We start from the raw sequence: 18,354 nt of genomic DNA, 5'->3' as shown, positions 1-18,354 counted from the left end.
CTTCTGACGTGTCCACTGAGTTTTTAAAGGTAAATGAGACACTGAGGAGATGCAGTGGACTAATTCTACACCACTGTGCAGGGAGACACTGATATGGACTCACCAAAGTGTGCAAATAAGGACAATAAAGCATGAGATTTACCATAAAAGGCTCTAGTTGTGAATCTTTGGTAATCCTGATTAATGTGATTAATGCAATTAATCTTGACAGCCTTAATTTCATTGCTTTTTGATTTTTGCTGCAATGCCAGGACAGCCCCTGGTTGTCTGTCTCTATATGTCAGCCCTGCGATTGACTGCCGACCACTCCAGGGTGTATCCCGCCTCTCGCCTGATGACAGCTGGGATAGGCTTCAGCCACCCCCCCACCCCCCCACCCCCCACCCCACCCCACCCCCCGACCCGGAACGGAATAAGCGGTATAGAAAATGGATGGATGGATGGCCAGGACAGCCAGCAGAGGAATTCAGAGGTCCTCCATGTTTGTTTTTCTTCTGGAGTCCTGTTTGGTCAGGTGAGATCTGAGGTGTGGGGAATCCTCACTGTGCTGAATAATCTTGTGTGTAACTGTCCTTATGTCTGCAGTCTCCCATTTTTTTAAAGATAGATTCTAATTTGTTTAAATTGTCTAGAGTGTGACCAGTTTGACCAAAATTAGCTGAAATGCTGCCAATTTGGACACAGACCCCCCTTCATGAAGGAGAAATACACTTTCTACCATCACCACGTACACAAAGCTCTGCAGGTCTTCCCTGATCTGTCCTTCAGCTATGGGTGCTACAGTAGTCAGAGCATCTACAAGTATAACTGTGTTAAACTGAGGAAGATTAAACATACTGCAGAAATTTTTGTGTCTGCAAAATTTTAAACGTTAAAGCAATCAGACAGCTGACTAGCATGAGATAGCTATCTGATTATAGCATGCAAAGAAATGTAGTATTATTGTACCTTAAAGGTGTTTGCTACACTGCTGTCTTCAGTTACCACCGAAGAATAAGTGAGTAACTGGCCAACAGATGTTAAGGATTACTTCCTGTAACTGCAGATCATCAAAATATACTAGAAGGATGTGAGCGAAGCTATTGGATGAATTGATTTGCACTAACATGGTCTATAACCTTGATAGCAGTGGCTGCGTGGTGGGAGAGCAGGCGTAGAGGGAGCACTGATTTATTCACTGGTGTCACATCAGTATGTCCAGGTCATCACCGTGGTCATCCTCCTCTGTGACTCGGAGCGAGAGCACCTCCTCATTAAGAAACAGTCCACTCAGACGCTCTTTACGGGCCTGTCGTTGCTCTTTGAGCTGCCGCTTACGAAGGGCTTTCTGTTGAAGCTTTCGCTGCTTTGAACGTTTCTGAGAGACAGAGTGGGAAATTCAGATTAATGAGTTTATCTGAAACGCATCGAGTTAAAATGCTGAGTAAGGAAGAATCAGAAAACATAAAGATTAAATACACATGAAGACTCCACTTTGATAATCTTGATTCTTACTTTGGAGTCTCGAATGCGTTCTGCTGCGCTGGGAAGGTTGCCATCGCTGTGAGCTCTGCTTATGTTGGCGACGCTACTTCCACTGCAGGCCGATGCTGTTCCACCTAGATAGCAAAGAAATTTCAACAACAGAGGAAGACTGAAGTATTCAACCAAGTTAGAGGATGAGTTACTCTTAATTTCCACATATAACGACTGCGCTGTGCACTGAAGCGCTGCAGGTTTGCTCCGACCGAAGGTGAGCAACCTCCCCTACTGGAAGTGAGCCTAGAGCGGCACGCAGCCCTGATCAACGGGCAGAGATCATGGGACAACTGTGAGTTCATGCAGGAATGGTATGTCAACAGCAGACTATTTTAGCTTTTGGGGTTAATTCATCATGATTTCCGGTATAAGTCCATGGTATTATTTATTCCTCCATTGGGTGAGTACATTAGGAAGTTAAAAAGTTCATGTTTGCTTAAAGGATCTGTGGTTTTATGTAAAATCCTTTGGCTAAATGTTCTCAAAAGTAAACTTTTCCTCATCAGTGGCACTGTTGTAGCTCTGTGACCCTTTGCTCTCACTGCAGGATGAGATGTAATGTTGATATAGTGATGATTTACGATCGGGAGTCCGTGCATTGTGTTGTGTTTTGAAAAAACTGGAAATTCTACGCTTGTGACTTCCTGTTTTCTGATTGACGGGTACTGGCACTATACTGAAGTTTCATATGAACAGACCTCTATTGTTTTCATACCTTGACAGTTTCGGCTGCGCTCTGCTGCCTTCTTCAGAAGTGTCACGTGATGTTGCAGTGACATGTCAGGTCCGCTGATTTATACAGGTCTTCTGGTCTGCAACATCACGTGATACTTCTGAAGAAGGCAGCAGAGCGCAGCCGAAACTGTCAAGGTATGAAACAATAGAGGTCTGTTCATATGAAACTTCAGTATAATCTAATCTGAAGACCTAATGGACCTAATCAGGGTACTGGCACGGTTTGGCAGCGGCTGGCGCTGAAAAAGACCTGCAGCGTCTCGAACGAAGCGGAGCGGGGTGGTGCTCCAGGCACATGCCGCTGCCGGTCTAGAGCGCCGGCTGTGGAAATGCTCTGGTAGACAAATTTGGAGAGAGAAATTTGGTCCGCAGCACGATTCGCCAGCGGATAGCAACACAGTCGCTGTATGTGGAAATTGGAGGTTAGAAGTTCTCAGCATTTAAAAACAAAAGATGTGCCTCTGTGCCAGTGTTCAATCAAGACAACATAAGTGACACTGCCCCATGGACTAAGATTTGTCCCTTCATGGCACGATTAGGCTGGAGATTGCGTTTGCGTCTGAGTGTTGTTGAACACAGACCTGCTGACAGATGATGTCTGATACCAGAGGACAAAGCTACAGGGAAAATGAGAGAGCTGAGGCTGTATACAACTACCTGATGAGTGGGATGTAAATTATAAACACACTTAAAGTAGGTCTGGATTTGCCCCAGTTATCACATATTAGTATTTTTCTTGTCCTGTATGGCAGGGGTCATCAAATCCATTTTCACAAGGGCCAGCTTTCTTCTGACTGATGCTGTGGGGGCTGAACATTGAAATAAACAGAAATAAAATCCATGTTTTTGTCTAATTAACTTATTCTCGTAAAAACATCCTTACAAAATTAATAGGACTTCAAGACTTTGAAGTAACATTGAAATCAGTCCCTATCAGCTTTTCTGCAGCCAGCTGCAAGGGGAATATTTTAACCACATATTTCTGGAGCCCTGATGATGTCTATCGCTCAGTTTGATGCTAATATGCTGTCTCGTGCAAACATGTGCAGGAAACTTTTCTTCTATAAAGAGTCTAAGAGGGAAAAATGGCACTCTTAAAGAGCGTTTTGTTGAAAACTGATGCCAAAAAGTGCAACTTTAATGAAGATAACAATAGTAAGTATATGTTTACCATGCCAAAATACAGAAATACAAGTTTGCTTCTTGTCTGACAAGCTGCCAGGTTAAAGGTTTTATTTAAACTTCAAGAAAAAAATTAAACAAAAGCATGCCATGTTGTTGCCTTCTCAAATTTTCTGAACTTCTGGAAGCCATGGGGGCCTGATGTGTGCCCCAGGCCTCCAGTTGAAAATCACTGCTATATGGTAACAGTATTATACTGTGGTATTACATAAATAAGATAGAAAACCCATATAAATGCATGCTCAAGTGATACAGACCTCTCCTCTCCCTAAAACAAACCTGTGGTGATAAAATCAACTCATGTCTGAGGTTAAGATCACAGAACAATGATTTAGAAAGTCTCTGTGTTCATTTCTTTGTAGCTGCTTTAAGTTTCACTCTGTAGTGCTGAAGTGTGTCGAGGTGCTTTTGACTATACCATATTTCCTATTGGGGGCGTTCAAAATAAAAGCACTCGGGAAACAACTTAAGACTTTTATTGTGAAGGAATTTACAGCAGTAGCGTGTCTGTGATTAATTTAACTTTGCTTCATTTATTCTCAGTGTCATCATACGCTGCGTTCACCACAGATGTGTTTTAGCTTGTAGTTAACAGCAGGTTTATCTCCAGCCTTATTTCTACCCTATGCTTAGTCTAAGTCAGGGGCTCTCAAACTTTTGGGGGCTAGGAAGCCCTTACAGGACAGAAAATTTTCCAAGGACCCCCACATAACCCTCACACTGATTAAACATATGTTAACTACCATTTGTACTCCTAGATGCTGTATTTTAAACCCTTCAACCTAAATACAACTCTTGAGTGTGGCTTCTCCCTTTTTGTAATCCTTTGAGCAGCCAAATAAGAATCCTTCTGCTTTTTCTGAGGTTGTGGTCAGGTTCACCATTTGTGTATTCCTCACCCTTTCGTTGGAAAAAATCTTTTGTTTTGTCCTAAAACTCTACATGCTTTTTTATCAGATGACACTTTAGCTTGGCTGCTTAATGGCTTTACATAAAGACACACAACACATTTTGGTCTTCCGTCACTGTTCTCAATAAAACCAAACTCCAGACAGCTGTCATCATATTTTCTAAGTTTACCTGATTTGGACTTAGAATCACTTGATGAAGTGGATGGACTTACATGTTTATCCATTGTTGCTAGCTGGTCTAAATAGCATCTTACCTGCTACAGAGTTGGAGGCCGTAGAGCTGGTGGAGGAGCTTGCAGAGCTGACCATGCTGGCATTACTGCTGCTGGCTCCACTCACTCCACCCGTGCTGGCACTGCTGTGACTGCTTCTTTTCCAGCCCTCTCTTGTGCTGCCAGTCCTCTGTCTTGGGTTGTGCTCTCTGATGTAATTTCGCACCTAATCAAGACAGACAGGATACAAATGGCGATGTACTCAACCTTCTTTCACTCGTGTATTAAGTAGAGATGCTTGCAGCTGTAGTTCCTACCAACCTGCTTGAGTTTCTCGTCGGTCAGACAGTTGAGCTCTATGATGAACTCACTGTCGGTGGGAGAGATCTGCGCATTGGGGTCGATAATCTTGATTATGTCCAGCTGCTCTCTCAGGCCCATCTCTGTGCTGACCTTCCGACTCAGGTACTCGATGTACTCAACCTGGACGTGCAAACACAGACATGTAATACAGATTTCTGCATCATTTGTCCAGTTATCACTGCCTGAACTAGTGAGACAAAAAGCAGAAAAACTATTTTACTTATTAGAATGTGTTTCATGAATTCACTACAGCAATCTGCTCACAGCGAGGTTTTTCTTTAACAAACTACTTCAGTTTACCTGCTCATCATTGGTCATGGCGCTCCATGGCAGCTCATCCAAGTTTCGATGCAGGTGGGTCTTCGGCTTCCTCTTGGAAAACAGACAGGGTGAACTTGGAACACTTGGGATAATGTCTGACAGAACGTCACTGCCACTGGCGATGTCACTTCCTGGCAACTGGGAGGACACCAGCAAAGACAGAGGTGCAGAGTGAGGGACAAAGATGTTTTATGAAACTTGCTAATTAATCACCATAACACCTTCAACAACCGAGTATGATTCAAACAAAGAAAGCCATCCGGTTCTCATTACATCCCAGCAAACATTGATATCAACAGTATCATGGAAAATCTCTAGTAAACTAAATTAGAATCATATTTAACCACCAACCTGCCACTCGAACTCGCTGTCTGACCAGTCCCAGTAAGTGCTGATGGAGGAGGAGACATCACTGCAGACGCTGCCTTCAGGGAACAGGTCCAGAGACGTTAGTTCTTGGTCATCCAGCAGGGAGTAACAGTCGTCCTGATCTCCCACTGACACGGAGGAGAAAAGCTCCTCACTGCACTCTGAGCTGGCAACACTGGTCCCACAGGAAGTAAGGTTCCACCTGGGAGAGAACCACGGGTAAGAATGAGTACATGCACGCTAATCTGTTAACATGGTTGGTCAGCCATAAGAAGGTCAAGCACTAACTAGCTGAAAGGAATGTATAGACTGTGCTGCCTATTGTTCTTTAAGCCTGTGTACCTGTCACACAGGTGGTGTGCACCTTTATCAACACACCCTCTCTCTCTGTACTTGCCTGTTACTGTGAAAACGGTGGAGAGGATCTGTTCTGTGACATGATGAGAGCTGGCAGCTGAAGTCACTGACATCCAGGTTTCCCACATCACTGAGGTTAGCCCTCTGGGAGAGGAGAGGGAAAGGCTCCTCCGGGGCCAAAAACTTCTCATACAGAGATTCAGACATGGCTGAAAGTACCTGGCACAGAGAAAAGGCAGAGACAAGAACAATACAGATGTTAATATGTGTCAGTAAATAAAAACAGAGCCTCTGGGAGTCACTTCTAACCTTGTTATCAGTGGCTGTGCCACTTTTACTGCTAATGTCCTTCAGTATGTCAAATTCCAGCATCTAAATGACACAGGGGTATACAGTCAGGTAAATAAACTCTGTGGAGTGCCGGTTTGACAACTGAAATTCTCAGTTTAAGACACCAGCGGCAGTTTGCAGCCCCATTAGCAGGTTGTAGGTCCTTTCTTCACAACTCTCTCGGTAGGCTGGGAGTTCAACTGATGAACTGGTTGCTGGCAGGACTGCAAACTTCAAATGGTGAAAACAGCTGTACAGCTGCATGTTCTCAATATTAAAATGTCTGTATCAGCAGATATTGGCTTAAAGCTAATTATAAGTACAGGCAGACATTTCTGACAACATTTACATCTGATATGTTGTAGGGCTGAACAAATTTGCAAAAATAATCTAATTGCGATTCCCCCCCCCCAAATATTGTGATTAAAAATGCAATTATTCTTAGGTTAATCTTTTGTATTTTTCGACAAATTCAATAAATGATTCCATAAATAAGACCATATGTATTGGTTGGAGCCTATCCCAGCTGTCATTGGGTGAGAGGCGGGGTACACCCTGGACTGGTCGCCAGTCAATTGCAGGGCTGACATACAGAGACAAACAACCAGGCATGCTCACATTCACATCTACAGCCAATTTAATGGCACTATTTAACCTTACTAGCCTGTTTTTGGTGGTGGTAGGAAACCAGAGTACCTGGAGAGAACCCACGCATGCATGAGGGAGAACATGCAAACTCTGCACAGAAAGACCCTGATGGGACACCTTCATACTCTCTCTGCATTTTACTGGGGTATATGGTATATGTACAGTATTACAAGGTGTTTAAAAAACACTCTACAGGCACTTGGAAGTAGGGCTGAATGATTCTGGAAAATAATCTATGTGTGATTTTTTTCCCCAATATTGCAATTGCGATTTGATATGCAATTACTCCCTAACTTTTTTTGTTCCTACACAAGGGTTTAACAATTCTTTAAAAGTGTCTAATTCTGATGATTTTGACTTGTATTACAAATTGGATATGAATAATTGTATTGAAGGGTTTCTGTCATTCTTAAATTAATCAATTATCAATTTATAAGCAAAAAGTACAAAAAATGAAGATGGTAGGATTTTTGTAGAGTATTCTAAAAAATGTCACTTGAATGATTGTATGATATGTTATGCATAACATCTCTGTTGCAAAAAACATTTAAAACTGGTATTTTGACACAATTTTCAGGTTAAAGAAATATTGCATCTTTTGCGATTTTAAAATTGCAGCAGACCATACTGCGATTTAATCTAATTTTCGATTAATTGCCCAGCCCTACTTGTAAGCATGCATGTGCAAACATCATGAACAGATCACACACCTCTACAGGTGCATTATTTGATCCTTTACCAAAATGCTTCAGCTCAAAAAAACAAAGTCTATAGGATGATGTTTACAGGAGGGTTCGAAGTGACTTACAGAAGAACTGTCACACAATTTGAAAGTAACTTCAGGAGGAGGTGCAAATGAAGTCTCTCTCTTTTTCCTCTCCATCTGTGACACATATGTGTGCTCTTTTCCTCTCTCTTCTCTCCCCTCTTCCCAGAGGTAAAATGAGAAATAATAATCAAATCAACTATTATCACGTAAGATCTGGGACTGTTTTGTAATATTCAGTGTGCTTTTAAACAGATGCAGATTAGCCTTAAATATAATTTCCGCCTAGCGCAACAATGCCATGCTCCGTCCTGCCGTGAGATCACTTTACAGAAAGCTTATAAAGTTGAAGAAGATTTCAGTGCCTAAAATAACCAACCAGCCATAATTAACTTAACCTATTCAACTTAAAAAGGGGTAAAAGTATGTTATTAAAAACCTTAGATGGATTTAACTGAAATTAGCATTGCTGCTGATGCAGCATTAATTTATGAATAAACTGATCATTTCTCATCACTGATCTACACCCAGAAACAGAGTAAGTGTTTAAACTCACATTGTGGACCACAGTACAGCCAGCAGTGCTCGTTTAACAGGTGGATGTTAAAGAAGACTATACTGCAGTGTCATGAAGCCCTGTGCCATCACTGCACCAGGCCATGGTGCATGAGTTTCTATGTGCTGTGTTTGTAGTTTGCCAAATTATCCTGACATCAATAACAGGACTTTTGTCATCACTTTTAGAGCATCCTCACTCACAGACAGTGGCGCTGCTTCATGAAAGTAATCAAGGCAAAACTGTGGCTGTTTTTCAATACCCCAGGATTTGGTATCACTGTATTACTGCCTATTCCTAGTCAGAGTTGTTCTTTGTTTTTTACGTAAACATGAGTGGTTATAAATATCTCTGATCACTACAAATCAATGCATCTTATCCCCTGATTTTTCGTCCACTTAACCAGGAAAATACCTCATTAAGATTAAAAATCTGTTTTTTAAGTGCTAGCCAAGACAGCAGCAGACAAACAAAAAGCAGTCGTACCGATAATACAAGATACGTAGTCCAAATGCACCAAAAGCACACGATAACAAAGCAGCAAATATTCACCAGAAACAGCCACATTTGTGAATTAATCAAAGCATCTGTGTCTGCCTCCAACTTTCTCATAAAGGTGTGATCAGTTCCTTGAGCTTAACTTTTTTTGTGAATCGTTCCAGGCCGAGGGGGCAGAAAATGAAACGCATTTTCCCAGCTCAGTCCTGACCTATGGGACAGCCAGCAAGTAAAAATCCTCGCAATGAAGATTGTAAGCTCCTGTGCTCTTCTGACTATTGGAGGTTAGAAGGTAGGAAGGAAGAAGACCAAGAATAGACTTGTAGACGAAGACGCGCATCCCACACATTCACACAAGAAACAGTGATGAGTGAGGGATTTAAAGTTAGTGATGAACCTCAGAGATCCATGGTCCACAGTATCCAGAGCATGTAGACTCTGAGATGAAGCCTTCATGTACAATACATCACCATAGTCCAGCACAGACATAAAGGTGTCAGAAACCAGTCTCTTTTTAGATTCAGAGTAAAGGCAGGATTTGATTCTGAAATAAGAAACCCAGTTTTAGTTTTAGCTAGCTGCTGAATGTGAGCAGTAAAAGACAGAGATTCATCAATCAAAATACCAAGATATATGCAGCTCGAAACAAACTCAGGTGTGAACAAATACGTCTCTTTAAATCATCAGTTTAGAAAAGTTGTAGGTTGGTATAGCCCCTTAGGAGTAGGAAACTACTGATTATTGGCATCTGTTTAATAAAAATGCTTATCTTACATCACTAATAACCAACCTCCCCTCCATGGACAACATTTACAAACCGCACTGCAGGAGGAAAGCACAGAGCATCCTCGGGACAAACACCACCCACCACCTCTGTTCAGGGGAAGAGATTCAGGGTACAACCTGAGACGCCACAGACCAGAGAGCATCCAACCTCACAAGGACGCTGCTACAACAGCTTCTTCACTGCTGCTGTCAGACTCATTTCACAGAACATTAAGGTGGGAAGGACATAACATACCCCACACATCTCCTACTCAGTGGACAGTTTACCTCTCTGGTCAGAACACATCAGTAACAAATGTGCAATAATTATCGCCGCCAAGGAGGTTATGTGATCCACACAGTTAGTTAGTTAGTTAGTTAGTTTTTTAGCAACATAACACAAGAAGTCAAAGACAGATTTTCATGAAATTTTTCATGAAATGTCAGAAATGGCATAAGGAAGAGTTTGAAAGATAGAGTCTGAAAGATGCACGCCCGGTCGAGGAGATGAGTCGGAGCGTAACAGAGAGAAAGACAGCAAATTGTAGCGAGAGCACTCACAATGCTGGGAGGAATAGAGGAATATTCACCCTCTGCCATGACTGTCAGTGCATCTATGGCCCCGGCAGGCACTGCTTCCACCAAGACAGTCCACACATAGCAAAGCCAACGCTTTACTTCACCGTGTTTCCACCCCAGGGAGGGAGTAATCAGCAAATTAGATTTTGGGAGTGATCCGGATCGCTGTCTGGATCCAGGAATGTTTTTAAAGGATTCTTCACTATTGGGAGATAGGGCTAATGGCGGAGGTATGCACCCTCTGAGTGCTTTTCTTGTGGCTACTGGCAATACGTGCAATAATTGAAGTCTGCAATAACGTGTAAATTATTTCTCTATCTGCAATAACCAAGCAACGAATCTCAGGTACAATGACGGATGAAGTAATCTCGAACATTTTTACAGACGTGTTATTTTATCTATCTTTCCTTTCTTTTTTAAATCTATTTTTATTCTTATTTTATTGCATTCTATTTATTTACCCTTTTATTTTTCATATTTATAAGGGTGTTTGTGTGTACAGTGTATATTCCTTGTGTATTTCTGGTAATATAACTTCATTTATATCACAAGTCTCTCTTGTTTATATTTTTATAATTTATATTTTTATACTTTTAAGTATTTTGTAGAGCTGACTCAGGAATCAACGCACAAAAATTCCAGTGTACCTGTACTGTCCTGTACCTTTGCAAATGTCAATAAACATCTATTCTGTTCTTAAAATAATGACCCCAGTGATGATAATCATACCTCATTAAATAGAATACATTTAAATATAGTTTCCAAGGCTTGCTTGTACTAAAGTTGTTAATTAAGATTCTCAAATAAAGGACACTTTATTATGATAAGTGAAATCAGTGGTTTATTGAGCAGAATAATAACTCTAAATGTCTCTATTAAAATGGTTAGTCCCCCTGAAGGTCTAATCCTAAAATCGCCCGTTTCAGAATAAACAAAAACAACGACATTGCTCCAGATTATTGATTTGACGGTCTATTTCACTGTTTCCAGCTCTGCTGTTCAAAGTAATGAGGGTTAAAATCTAAATTTTAGCATCACGGTAATAAAATACTTTTACTGCTATCTAATGATGCTTGGTCCCTTCTAACAGTCCTAATGAATGTTGGTTTCCTCATAACAACCGGCTGAAATGCTTGATTGAAGACAAATCTCTGTACCTAAATAGATGAGAGCTAACGGAATAACCCAGAACTAAAGATAGAAGCTAGCTAGATTAGTTTGGGACTAAACAACAACACAGAGCAGCTAGAGAAGTTAGCCGTTAGCTTTCAGCTCAGACGTCCGCGTAGCGTTTAGAGAGCCAGAAAACGACTCTTGACTAATATTTTCATTAGGATTGTTGGTCCAAATGATGTATCAACCTCACAGAATAAAGTTTAATAAGCTATCTGTAACCAAACACCAACCTTTTGTTGATCAAAATATGGACATTTCAGCAGCCTCCATTTGCAAATCCCCTTCTCCAGCAGCGATGATGATGTAAGCGCTCAGCGCGAGACTACGTACGGAGACAGGGCGGGTCATGTGACAAGAAGGCGGAAGTGGTCGCTCAAATGGTAAACTAACCAAGCTGCGAGGAAAACAGAAGGTTTGAACTGAATTTGCTACACAAATAGATTAAAAGTGCATGGTTAGTCATGTCGACCAGCCATGCAAAGGACTCCAGCTTCATGGGAGGAAGGATACCACCAGAGATCGAGTCATTGTCGAAGAACCTGAAGGATGTGGACCAGGAGATGTTCAGGAAAATACTGAAAGGTAGAAAAATGCTTCTGTCAAGGTCTGAGAGGTTAGATTTTCCCCTCTGAAATATCTCCAAACATTAATATCTCTGACTGCAGGCCTGCTCAGCTCTCTGTAGATTTAGGGACCTCTCAGTTTTTAAAACGGGGTCCATAAGGAAATTCCGATGCCGATGTTTTTATTTTTTATTTTATTTTTTTGTAACACTGCCAACATTTTAACGATATTTCACCTCAGAAACAATTTTCTGGGGCCTAGTCAAATGCATGGTGTCAGCAATATGATAGCCACTGTAAAGTTAAGAAGTGATATCCATTTTTATTTTATTTATTTATTTTGTTGTTTTACATTAATAACCACTCTTATCAAAGTAACACATTTTTTCCAATCTATTTTTGCTTTATAGTTTATGTGCTTCTTTAAAATGTAGATCCCCTTAAAACAGAATACAAATGGAGGAAAAGTAGCAAAAATGAGCTTAACAAATAGTGTGATGTGGTTTACACTGGCAAAAATGGAAAAAAGTGGTGAAAAGGGGTTAATAGTGATGAAGAAAAACAAGTCAGTCAACTGAGGCGTACTATAGCTGGAGGGTTTGCAAAACGGGTGGAAAAAGTGGTGGAAAGGGGTTTTAAGTTGCAAAAACAGCTTAGATGTTAAAAAAGTGGTAAAAATGGGTTTAAATTGGTAGAAATTGGCATTACAAGAAGTGAAATGTGGTAAAAATTGGCAAAAAACTGACAAAGAAGAAAATGGGTTAACAGTGGCATAGATATGACAACATAGGCGACTAAAGCTGGAAAGTGGCAAAAATGGGTAGTAAAAGTGATAGGAAGGGTTTCCAAGTGATGCAATGGGGATGAAAAAGTGGCAAAAAATTGGTTTTAAGTGGCAAAATGAGCATAAAAGATGTTGGAATTGGATTAGTATGTGGCAAAAATGGGTAAAATATGGATGCATGATATTATCGGTCTTTTAGCGGTATCTGCAGATATCAACATTTCAGCTGATATTTACATCATATAGCCTATTTTGCCTGTGTATTTCAGCATATATTGACGACAAATTTTGTCAATATATACTGATGAATTAGGGAAATTGTAGGCTGGACCAACAGATCTATGTAAGTTGGGGTGTTTTTCTTTTTCATCCTCATTCTTTAAACTTTAAAGTGTGTTTTAAGAAAAAGAAGGTGTTTTTTTTCATCCTCAAACCTTTAATTGTGTTTAAAGGACTGATTTTTTATTTATGTAAAACATATTTAAGCGAGATGACACAACAGATAAACACCTGTAGCTGACACTGGCCCCATCATTTACTGCCGGGCCAGTGTCTGTCAGCAGGTACTGATGTTAAACAGAGCATAAACTGTGGCAGGTTCATTTTTCTTTGGGGGGTTAAAGTATGAATAGGCCTTTTAATCGTCTGCGTTTATTTGGTTTGTGAACAAATTAAAAACACAGCTGGCTGGTGTGTTTCTGGCTTTCTCCAAAAAAGTACGGATGTACCATATCAGCTGGATGATATTGGTATTGACATATTATGCTGATATTCACTTCACAGAATTCATTTTTAAAGATGTGTATTTATTTTAAAGCATTTTTATTACATGAACTTAACATCTGTCTATCTCTTTCTGGAGAGAGTGATGGTGGAGGTGTCCTAGTGCTTCCTATGGGCCAGCCGCTTCCAAACCAACATATAAAAACATTTCATACGTATCTGACCTTAAAATAAGTTATAATCAATAATGGAAGGACCATCTATCCAAACCGTTAGATTTAATTTGAAGGAGTGAACCTTATTGTTACAGGCGTGAAACTGCTGACTGCTTGTGTCTTCTCTGATTAAAACCAGCAGCTTTAGATTCATGAGTAAAATGTGAATGTTTCTGTGTCCAGCCGTGGTCAGTTCTCTGGAGGGGAAGGACTGCAGAGCGTTGATGACGTCTATAGCAGAGAGTGTCACCGTACCACAGGAGAGGCTGTGTCACATCGTAGCCGGGATGCACAGAGTGCTGTCTGAGGCCATCCGCATCCCGCCATCATCACTAAAACAGGAGGTAAGACTGACACCCATAACCATCCGAGGTTAAGACGGGTTTGTAATTACATTAAGAAAAGTTTTTTCTACACCACACATTTAGACATGTTGCATCAGAAATTGCTTTGAAAATATTTATTGATAACAATGGCTGCACTGACGCTCACACTTCTCTTTTGGGACAATGAAATGTCTTCGAATTATCTGTGTAGATCAGGTAAACCCATTTGTCTTCTTTTCTTTATTATTTATCCTCATTTCCCAGAGAAATAAATGTAGGAGAGGACATCTACATTTACTTGTCTAAATATAAAACTTGTCTGTGTAGGTCCTCAGTCATCCAGGTCATTGTTGTCCAAATCTTCATCGAGGAAGCATCTGGACTTGGTTGAGGTTCTTGAGGATGATTTGCCTCTCCTCTGCTCAGAATTGGTGAAGCCTTTTGGATGAGAGGCAAAATATATTCAAGAGCCTCAATCAGGTCTGGATGACCCACTGATGAAGATTTGGATGTCTTGGAATTGATTAGCATACACTTTTCATTTGAGCTGAACACTATTGGGAAAAATACTCTTCCTGCAATATACAGTACACTGTGGTTTCTTAAATAAAACAGAAAATATAGACAGCTTTCTTTTATTCAGCCCCTCCTCTCATATTTACGTATGACGTACGTCTCACTAATACCTGCTTGCATTTATGCTGATGCACTACGTTGCTGCTGCTGCTGGCAAAGCTTCACCTCCTCCACCCCAGCCTCCTCATTTATAGCATAAAGCTCCACCTCCTCCACCCCAGCCTCCTCCTTTATAGCATAAAGCTTCACCTCCTCCACCCCAGCCTCCTCATTTATAGCATAAAGCTTAGCCTCCTCCACCCCAGCCTCTTCCTTTATAGCATAAAGCTTGCTGCACCCTCATATTCAGATTCATGCTACTATGGATTAACTGCTTTTGAACTCATATTGTTGTATTCAGTCATAAATGCATCTATCCATATGGGAGTTTCTATTCATGAGCACTTTGGGGAGGGGCTACTGATGGCAGAAATCCACTTCCATAGGATCAAACACTAAACTAATCATATTAGTTTACAGAAGTTCAATAATGTTTTTGTTTTTTACTATTTTAGGCCTTCAAAGAAGATCTCAGAGAACTGAGGCAAGGATTATATTTTGATTACACTCAGAGTTTTAATGCTTTATCAGTCCTGATTTTACTCAACAGAATGTGAATCAACACCTCTGACTGTCATGTCTGTTATTGTCTGTTATTCAGGATCCCTGAAGACTTCATCACAGATTTCTCCAGCGTTGTTTTTGGCAATCGGTAGGCTGACTTTGAGTTGTTCTGTGTGTGAAATACTGTTGACTTTAACTAAAGCCAGTGAGAGGGGTAAAAGGATGCTTCATCAGTTGGTTGTAGGTACTTAGCACTTGTACATGTCTTAGTTATCATTAATTCTGAGTAGCTGGTCTGATACTGCATGTAGGAGAACACAGGGTTTTTATTTTACTCTCTAGGCTCTCTCCAGAAAACTGACTCAGGACCCTGGGGACCCAAAAGATCCCTTCAGGAAAAACTTGCTTTAAAAATCATCTAAATGAATATTTCCCTCCACTTTTAAAGCTTAAATCTTTGAACAGGCTTCGGCCATAATCAGAACTATAACATTTTGATTCTTTTTAAAAATATATTTCCCCTTTTATGTCATTTTTGTCACAATAGCTCCTCCTCTTTTTTTTTTTTTTCAAGATTTATTTTTTAGGCCTTTTCATGCCTTTATTTGATAGAGGAAGGACAGTGGATAGATTCAGAAACAGGGAAGAGAGTGGGGAGAGACACGCGGTAAAGGGCCACAGGCCGGATTCAAACCCGAGCCGCCCGCGTACATGGGTAGCACCTTAAACCACTCGACCATCTGCGCTCCCAGCTCCTCCTCTTTTAAAAAAAAAAAAAAAAATAGTAGATTATGATTTTCAGAGTGGAATGTTTTAGGTGAATTTTTTTGAGCCTTGTATATGTTAATAAATTACAACAATACCAATTTTGTTGCATTATTTTTTGAGCAGTACAGGTTTATTTTATTTAATTTTTTTAAGATTTATTTTTGGGCATTTTGTGCCTTTATTGGATAGAGTCGGAAATGTGGAAGAGAGCAGGGAGAGACATGCGACAAAACGCCACAGGCCAGATTTGAACCAGGGCCGCCCGCGTACATGGGTCGCACCTTAAACCACTAAGCCATTTGCACGCCCCTAGCAGTACAGGTTTATACCAAAAACTCACTTTTAGGACCCTTGGAAAAAATGTTAAAACAGTCACATGAAGTAACATCATTTTTCCTCTTTTAAAGCTTCAGTAATTTTGAATTAACTTCAGTCCTAACCGGAACTAAAGAGTTATTTATTTTTAAAATATTTGTATATAAGGGTCCAACTGGGTCCCGGGGCCCAGAGGGTCAATAGTAACATAGTCCTAAAGAAAAAGGCTGTTTAGGTAAAGTTTTGAGGTGATAGGTTGGATGATTGTTGTATTTATGACACAATAATAACATAAAAACTGCAAACTATAAACACTAAAATGAATTGCTAGCTAAGTCTAATCATAATAAAGATATCTGCCGAGAAAAATGAATTTTCTACGGACAAATTTAGCTTCTTCAGCCTTGAAATTCTCACGTTTTAGCTCATATAGCGCTGTGCATCTTACATTTGTCTCCCTGCAATGTCTCCTAACCAGCTTTCTGTGACAAACTGAATCACAGGAAACATTATCAGACAGCTCCATCTGAGCTGCAGCAGCCGGTTCAGATCCCTTTACCGCATGTCTCTCCCCACTCTCTTCCCTGTTTCTGAATCTATCCACTGTCCTTTCTCTATCAAATAAAGGCATGAAAAGGCCCAAAAGATCTTTAGTCTGACCTGGACTTTAGGTCTACTAAACAGATCTGGAAATGAGTGGGAGGAAATAAACTTCTGGGAAAAGTCAGAGAGGAAAAATCTGCCGGTTTTTCAGCATGTGTCTCATTATCACCTCTTTACAGGCGTGCAGCCTTAGAGGCAGCAACCTCCCAGAACGATCCTCAACTCCCCACAGTACAGGATTTTAAATGGAGAGTTGATGTTGCTATTTCTACAAGGTAAAGAAAATAATGTCTGATTAACTAATGCTGAAAAGTTTATTTTGGGTAATAAATCCTTGTTTTTCTGTTTCCAGCTCTTTAGCTAGGGCCCTGCAGCCGTCTGTTCTCATCAAGATGAAGCTTTCAGATGGGAGCCTCCACTGCTTTGAGGTACTTAAACAATTATTCTGCAAGTTTTGCATTCTCTTCAAGATAAAACGATACTGAAATAGCAGTAACAGAAGTAAGAGAGAAGTGGCCAAAGAAGTGCCTGAAAACTTTTATTAAAGGGAATCAGAAACACCACATCTGGAGGAAAACCACTGCTGCTGGAAACAGCTTTTTCATTGAAAACTGAACCCCACCTGATGTTTGAATATTTAATTTATACACCCCTGATATTCAGCGAGGTTAACCTCAACCTGGAAGGATTTAAGACACAGAAATAAGAATGACACATACTCTTGAGGAGTGGTTCTCAAAGGGTGTCTAGGTGTGCCTTGGGGATCTGGCTGGGCTCAGGAAAAACCTGAGAATTGACCCTCCCCAGTTGTGATTTATTGATGAGTGTGTGTGTTGGATCAGTAGCATTGGTGCTAGCATCCTGGCTAACAGTTACCTCATTTGGCAAGCTATTACTGAGTTGGAATTGGTGTTGAAATGATCATTATTCGTGCTACTTTTAACCAAGTTAACCAATGGCCACTTTTTTGCCTAATTTTGCCCATTTTTAATCACTTTTAAACCATTTTAACCACCTTTTTACAACATTTTACCCTTTTGGCCACTATTAACCCATTTTTGCCACCTTTTTAACACTTTCAACATGTCTTGCCACTATTAACCACCATTAGCCCAATTTTGCCATGTTTTATCATCACTTTAACCAATTTTTGCCACCTTTCAAGCACCTTTTGCCCACTGTTGCCACCCTCAGTTGGCTGGGCCCCAGAAACCTCTCCCCTTTATCCCCCCTTATGGGCCACCTTGACTGTTATATTTAAAAGTCTATTTGGTATTGATATGAATACGGTGTGCCTTGAGATTTTGGCTTTAACCTTAGGTGTGCCTTGGGCAAAAAAAGTTTGAAAACCACTGCTGTAGGGTTTACAGTCTTTGTCTGTTTTCTTGTTCAGGTGCCTGCATCGAAGTTCCAGGAGCTCCGCTACAACACGGCTCTGATTCTCAAAGAGATGAACGACCTGGAGAAGAGGAGCATTCTTCAGATCCAGGACTGATGCACTCTAACTGGACTCTTTTATTGTTTTTTCACATGGAGTGTAATTTTGTAAAAATGTTCTCATTTCAATTATAAAATCTGATGGTCAACCTTCA

The 18,354-nt window shown here is 40.6% G+C and overlaps 2 protein-coding genes across 2 annotated transcripts; one reads left to right on the top strand and one right to left on the bottom strand.

Moving 5' to 3' along the window:
- Positions 1-404: 404 nt before the first annotated feature.
- fam199x (family with sequence similarity 199, X-linked) lies at positions 405-11,749 on the bottom strand. The gene is made up of 9 exons (XM_041798138.1): positions 11,677-11,749; positions 11,517-11,596; positions 6,009-6,187; positions 5,594-5,813; positions 5,222-5,380; positions 4,880-5,041; positions 4,601-4,784; positions 1,495-1,598; positions 405-1,357 (listed from the first exon to the last, which is right to left on the bottom strand). Exons 1-9 carry the CDS (start codon positions 11,747-11,749, stop codon positions 1,184-1,186), a joined length of 1,335 nt encoding a protein of 444 aa, XP_041654072.1. The 3' UTR covers positions 405-1,183.
- commd5 (COMM domain containing 5) lies at positions 11,631-18,354 on the top strand. The gene is made up of 7 exons (XM_041796934.1): positions 11,631-11,868; positions 13,755-13,915; positions 15,028-15,056; positions 15,174-15,224; positions 16,942-17,037; positions 17,115-17,190; positions 18,156-18,354. The coding sequence occupies exons 1-7, from the start codon at positions 11,748-11,750 to the stop codon at positions 18,255-18,257; spliced, it is 636 nt and encodes a 211-aa protein (XP_041652868.1). The 5' UTR covers positions 11,631-11,747; the 3' UTR covers positions 18,258-18,354.

This window comes from Cheilinus undulatus, linkage group 10 (assembly GCF_018320785.1).
Source record: "Cheilinus undulatus linkage group 10, ASM1832078v1, whole genome shotgun sequence".
Lineage (NCBI taxonomy): Eukaryota > Metazoa > Chordata > Actinopteri > Labriformes > Labridae > Cheilinus > Cheilinus undulatus.
The sequence above is the reverse complement of the archived record's forward strand: the minus strand, read 5'-3'. Positions and strand labels throughout refer to the sequence as shown.

Bases quoted from the DNA above. Each gene is read 5' to 3' on its own strand.
- commd5 (XM_041796934.1), top strand. From the start codon at position 11,748: ATGTCGACCAGCCATGCAAAGGACTCCAGCTTCATGGGAGGAAGGATA. The intron at 11,869-13,754 runs GTAGAAAAATGC...TTCTGTGTCCAG, and splicing joins GTTCAGGAAAATACTGAAAG to CCGTGGTCAGTTCTCTGGAG. The intron at 17,038-17,114 runs GTAAAGAAAATA...TTCTGTTTCCAG, and splicing joins GATGTTGCTATTTCTACAAG to CTCTTTAGCTAGGGCCCTGC.
- fam199x (XM_041798138.1), bottom strand. From the start codon at position 11,749: ATGACTAACCATGCACTTTTAATCTATTTGTGTAGCAAATTCAGTTCA. The intron at 6,188-11,516 runs GTTGGTGTTTGG...TCTCTGTGCCAG, and splicing joins CATATTTTGATCAACAAAAG to GTACTTTCAGCCATGTCTGA. The intron at 1,358-1,494 runs GTAAGAATCAAG...TCTGTCTCTCAG, and splicing joins AACGCATTCGAGACTCCAAA to AAACGTTCAAAGCAGCGAAA.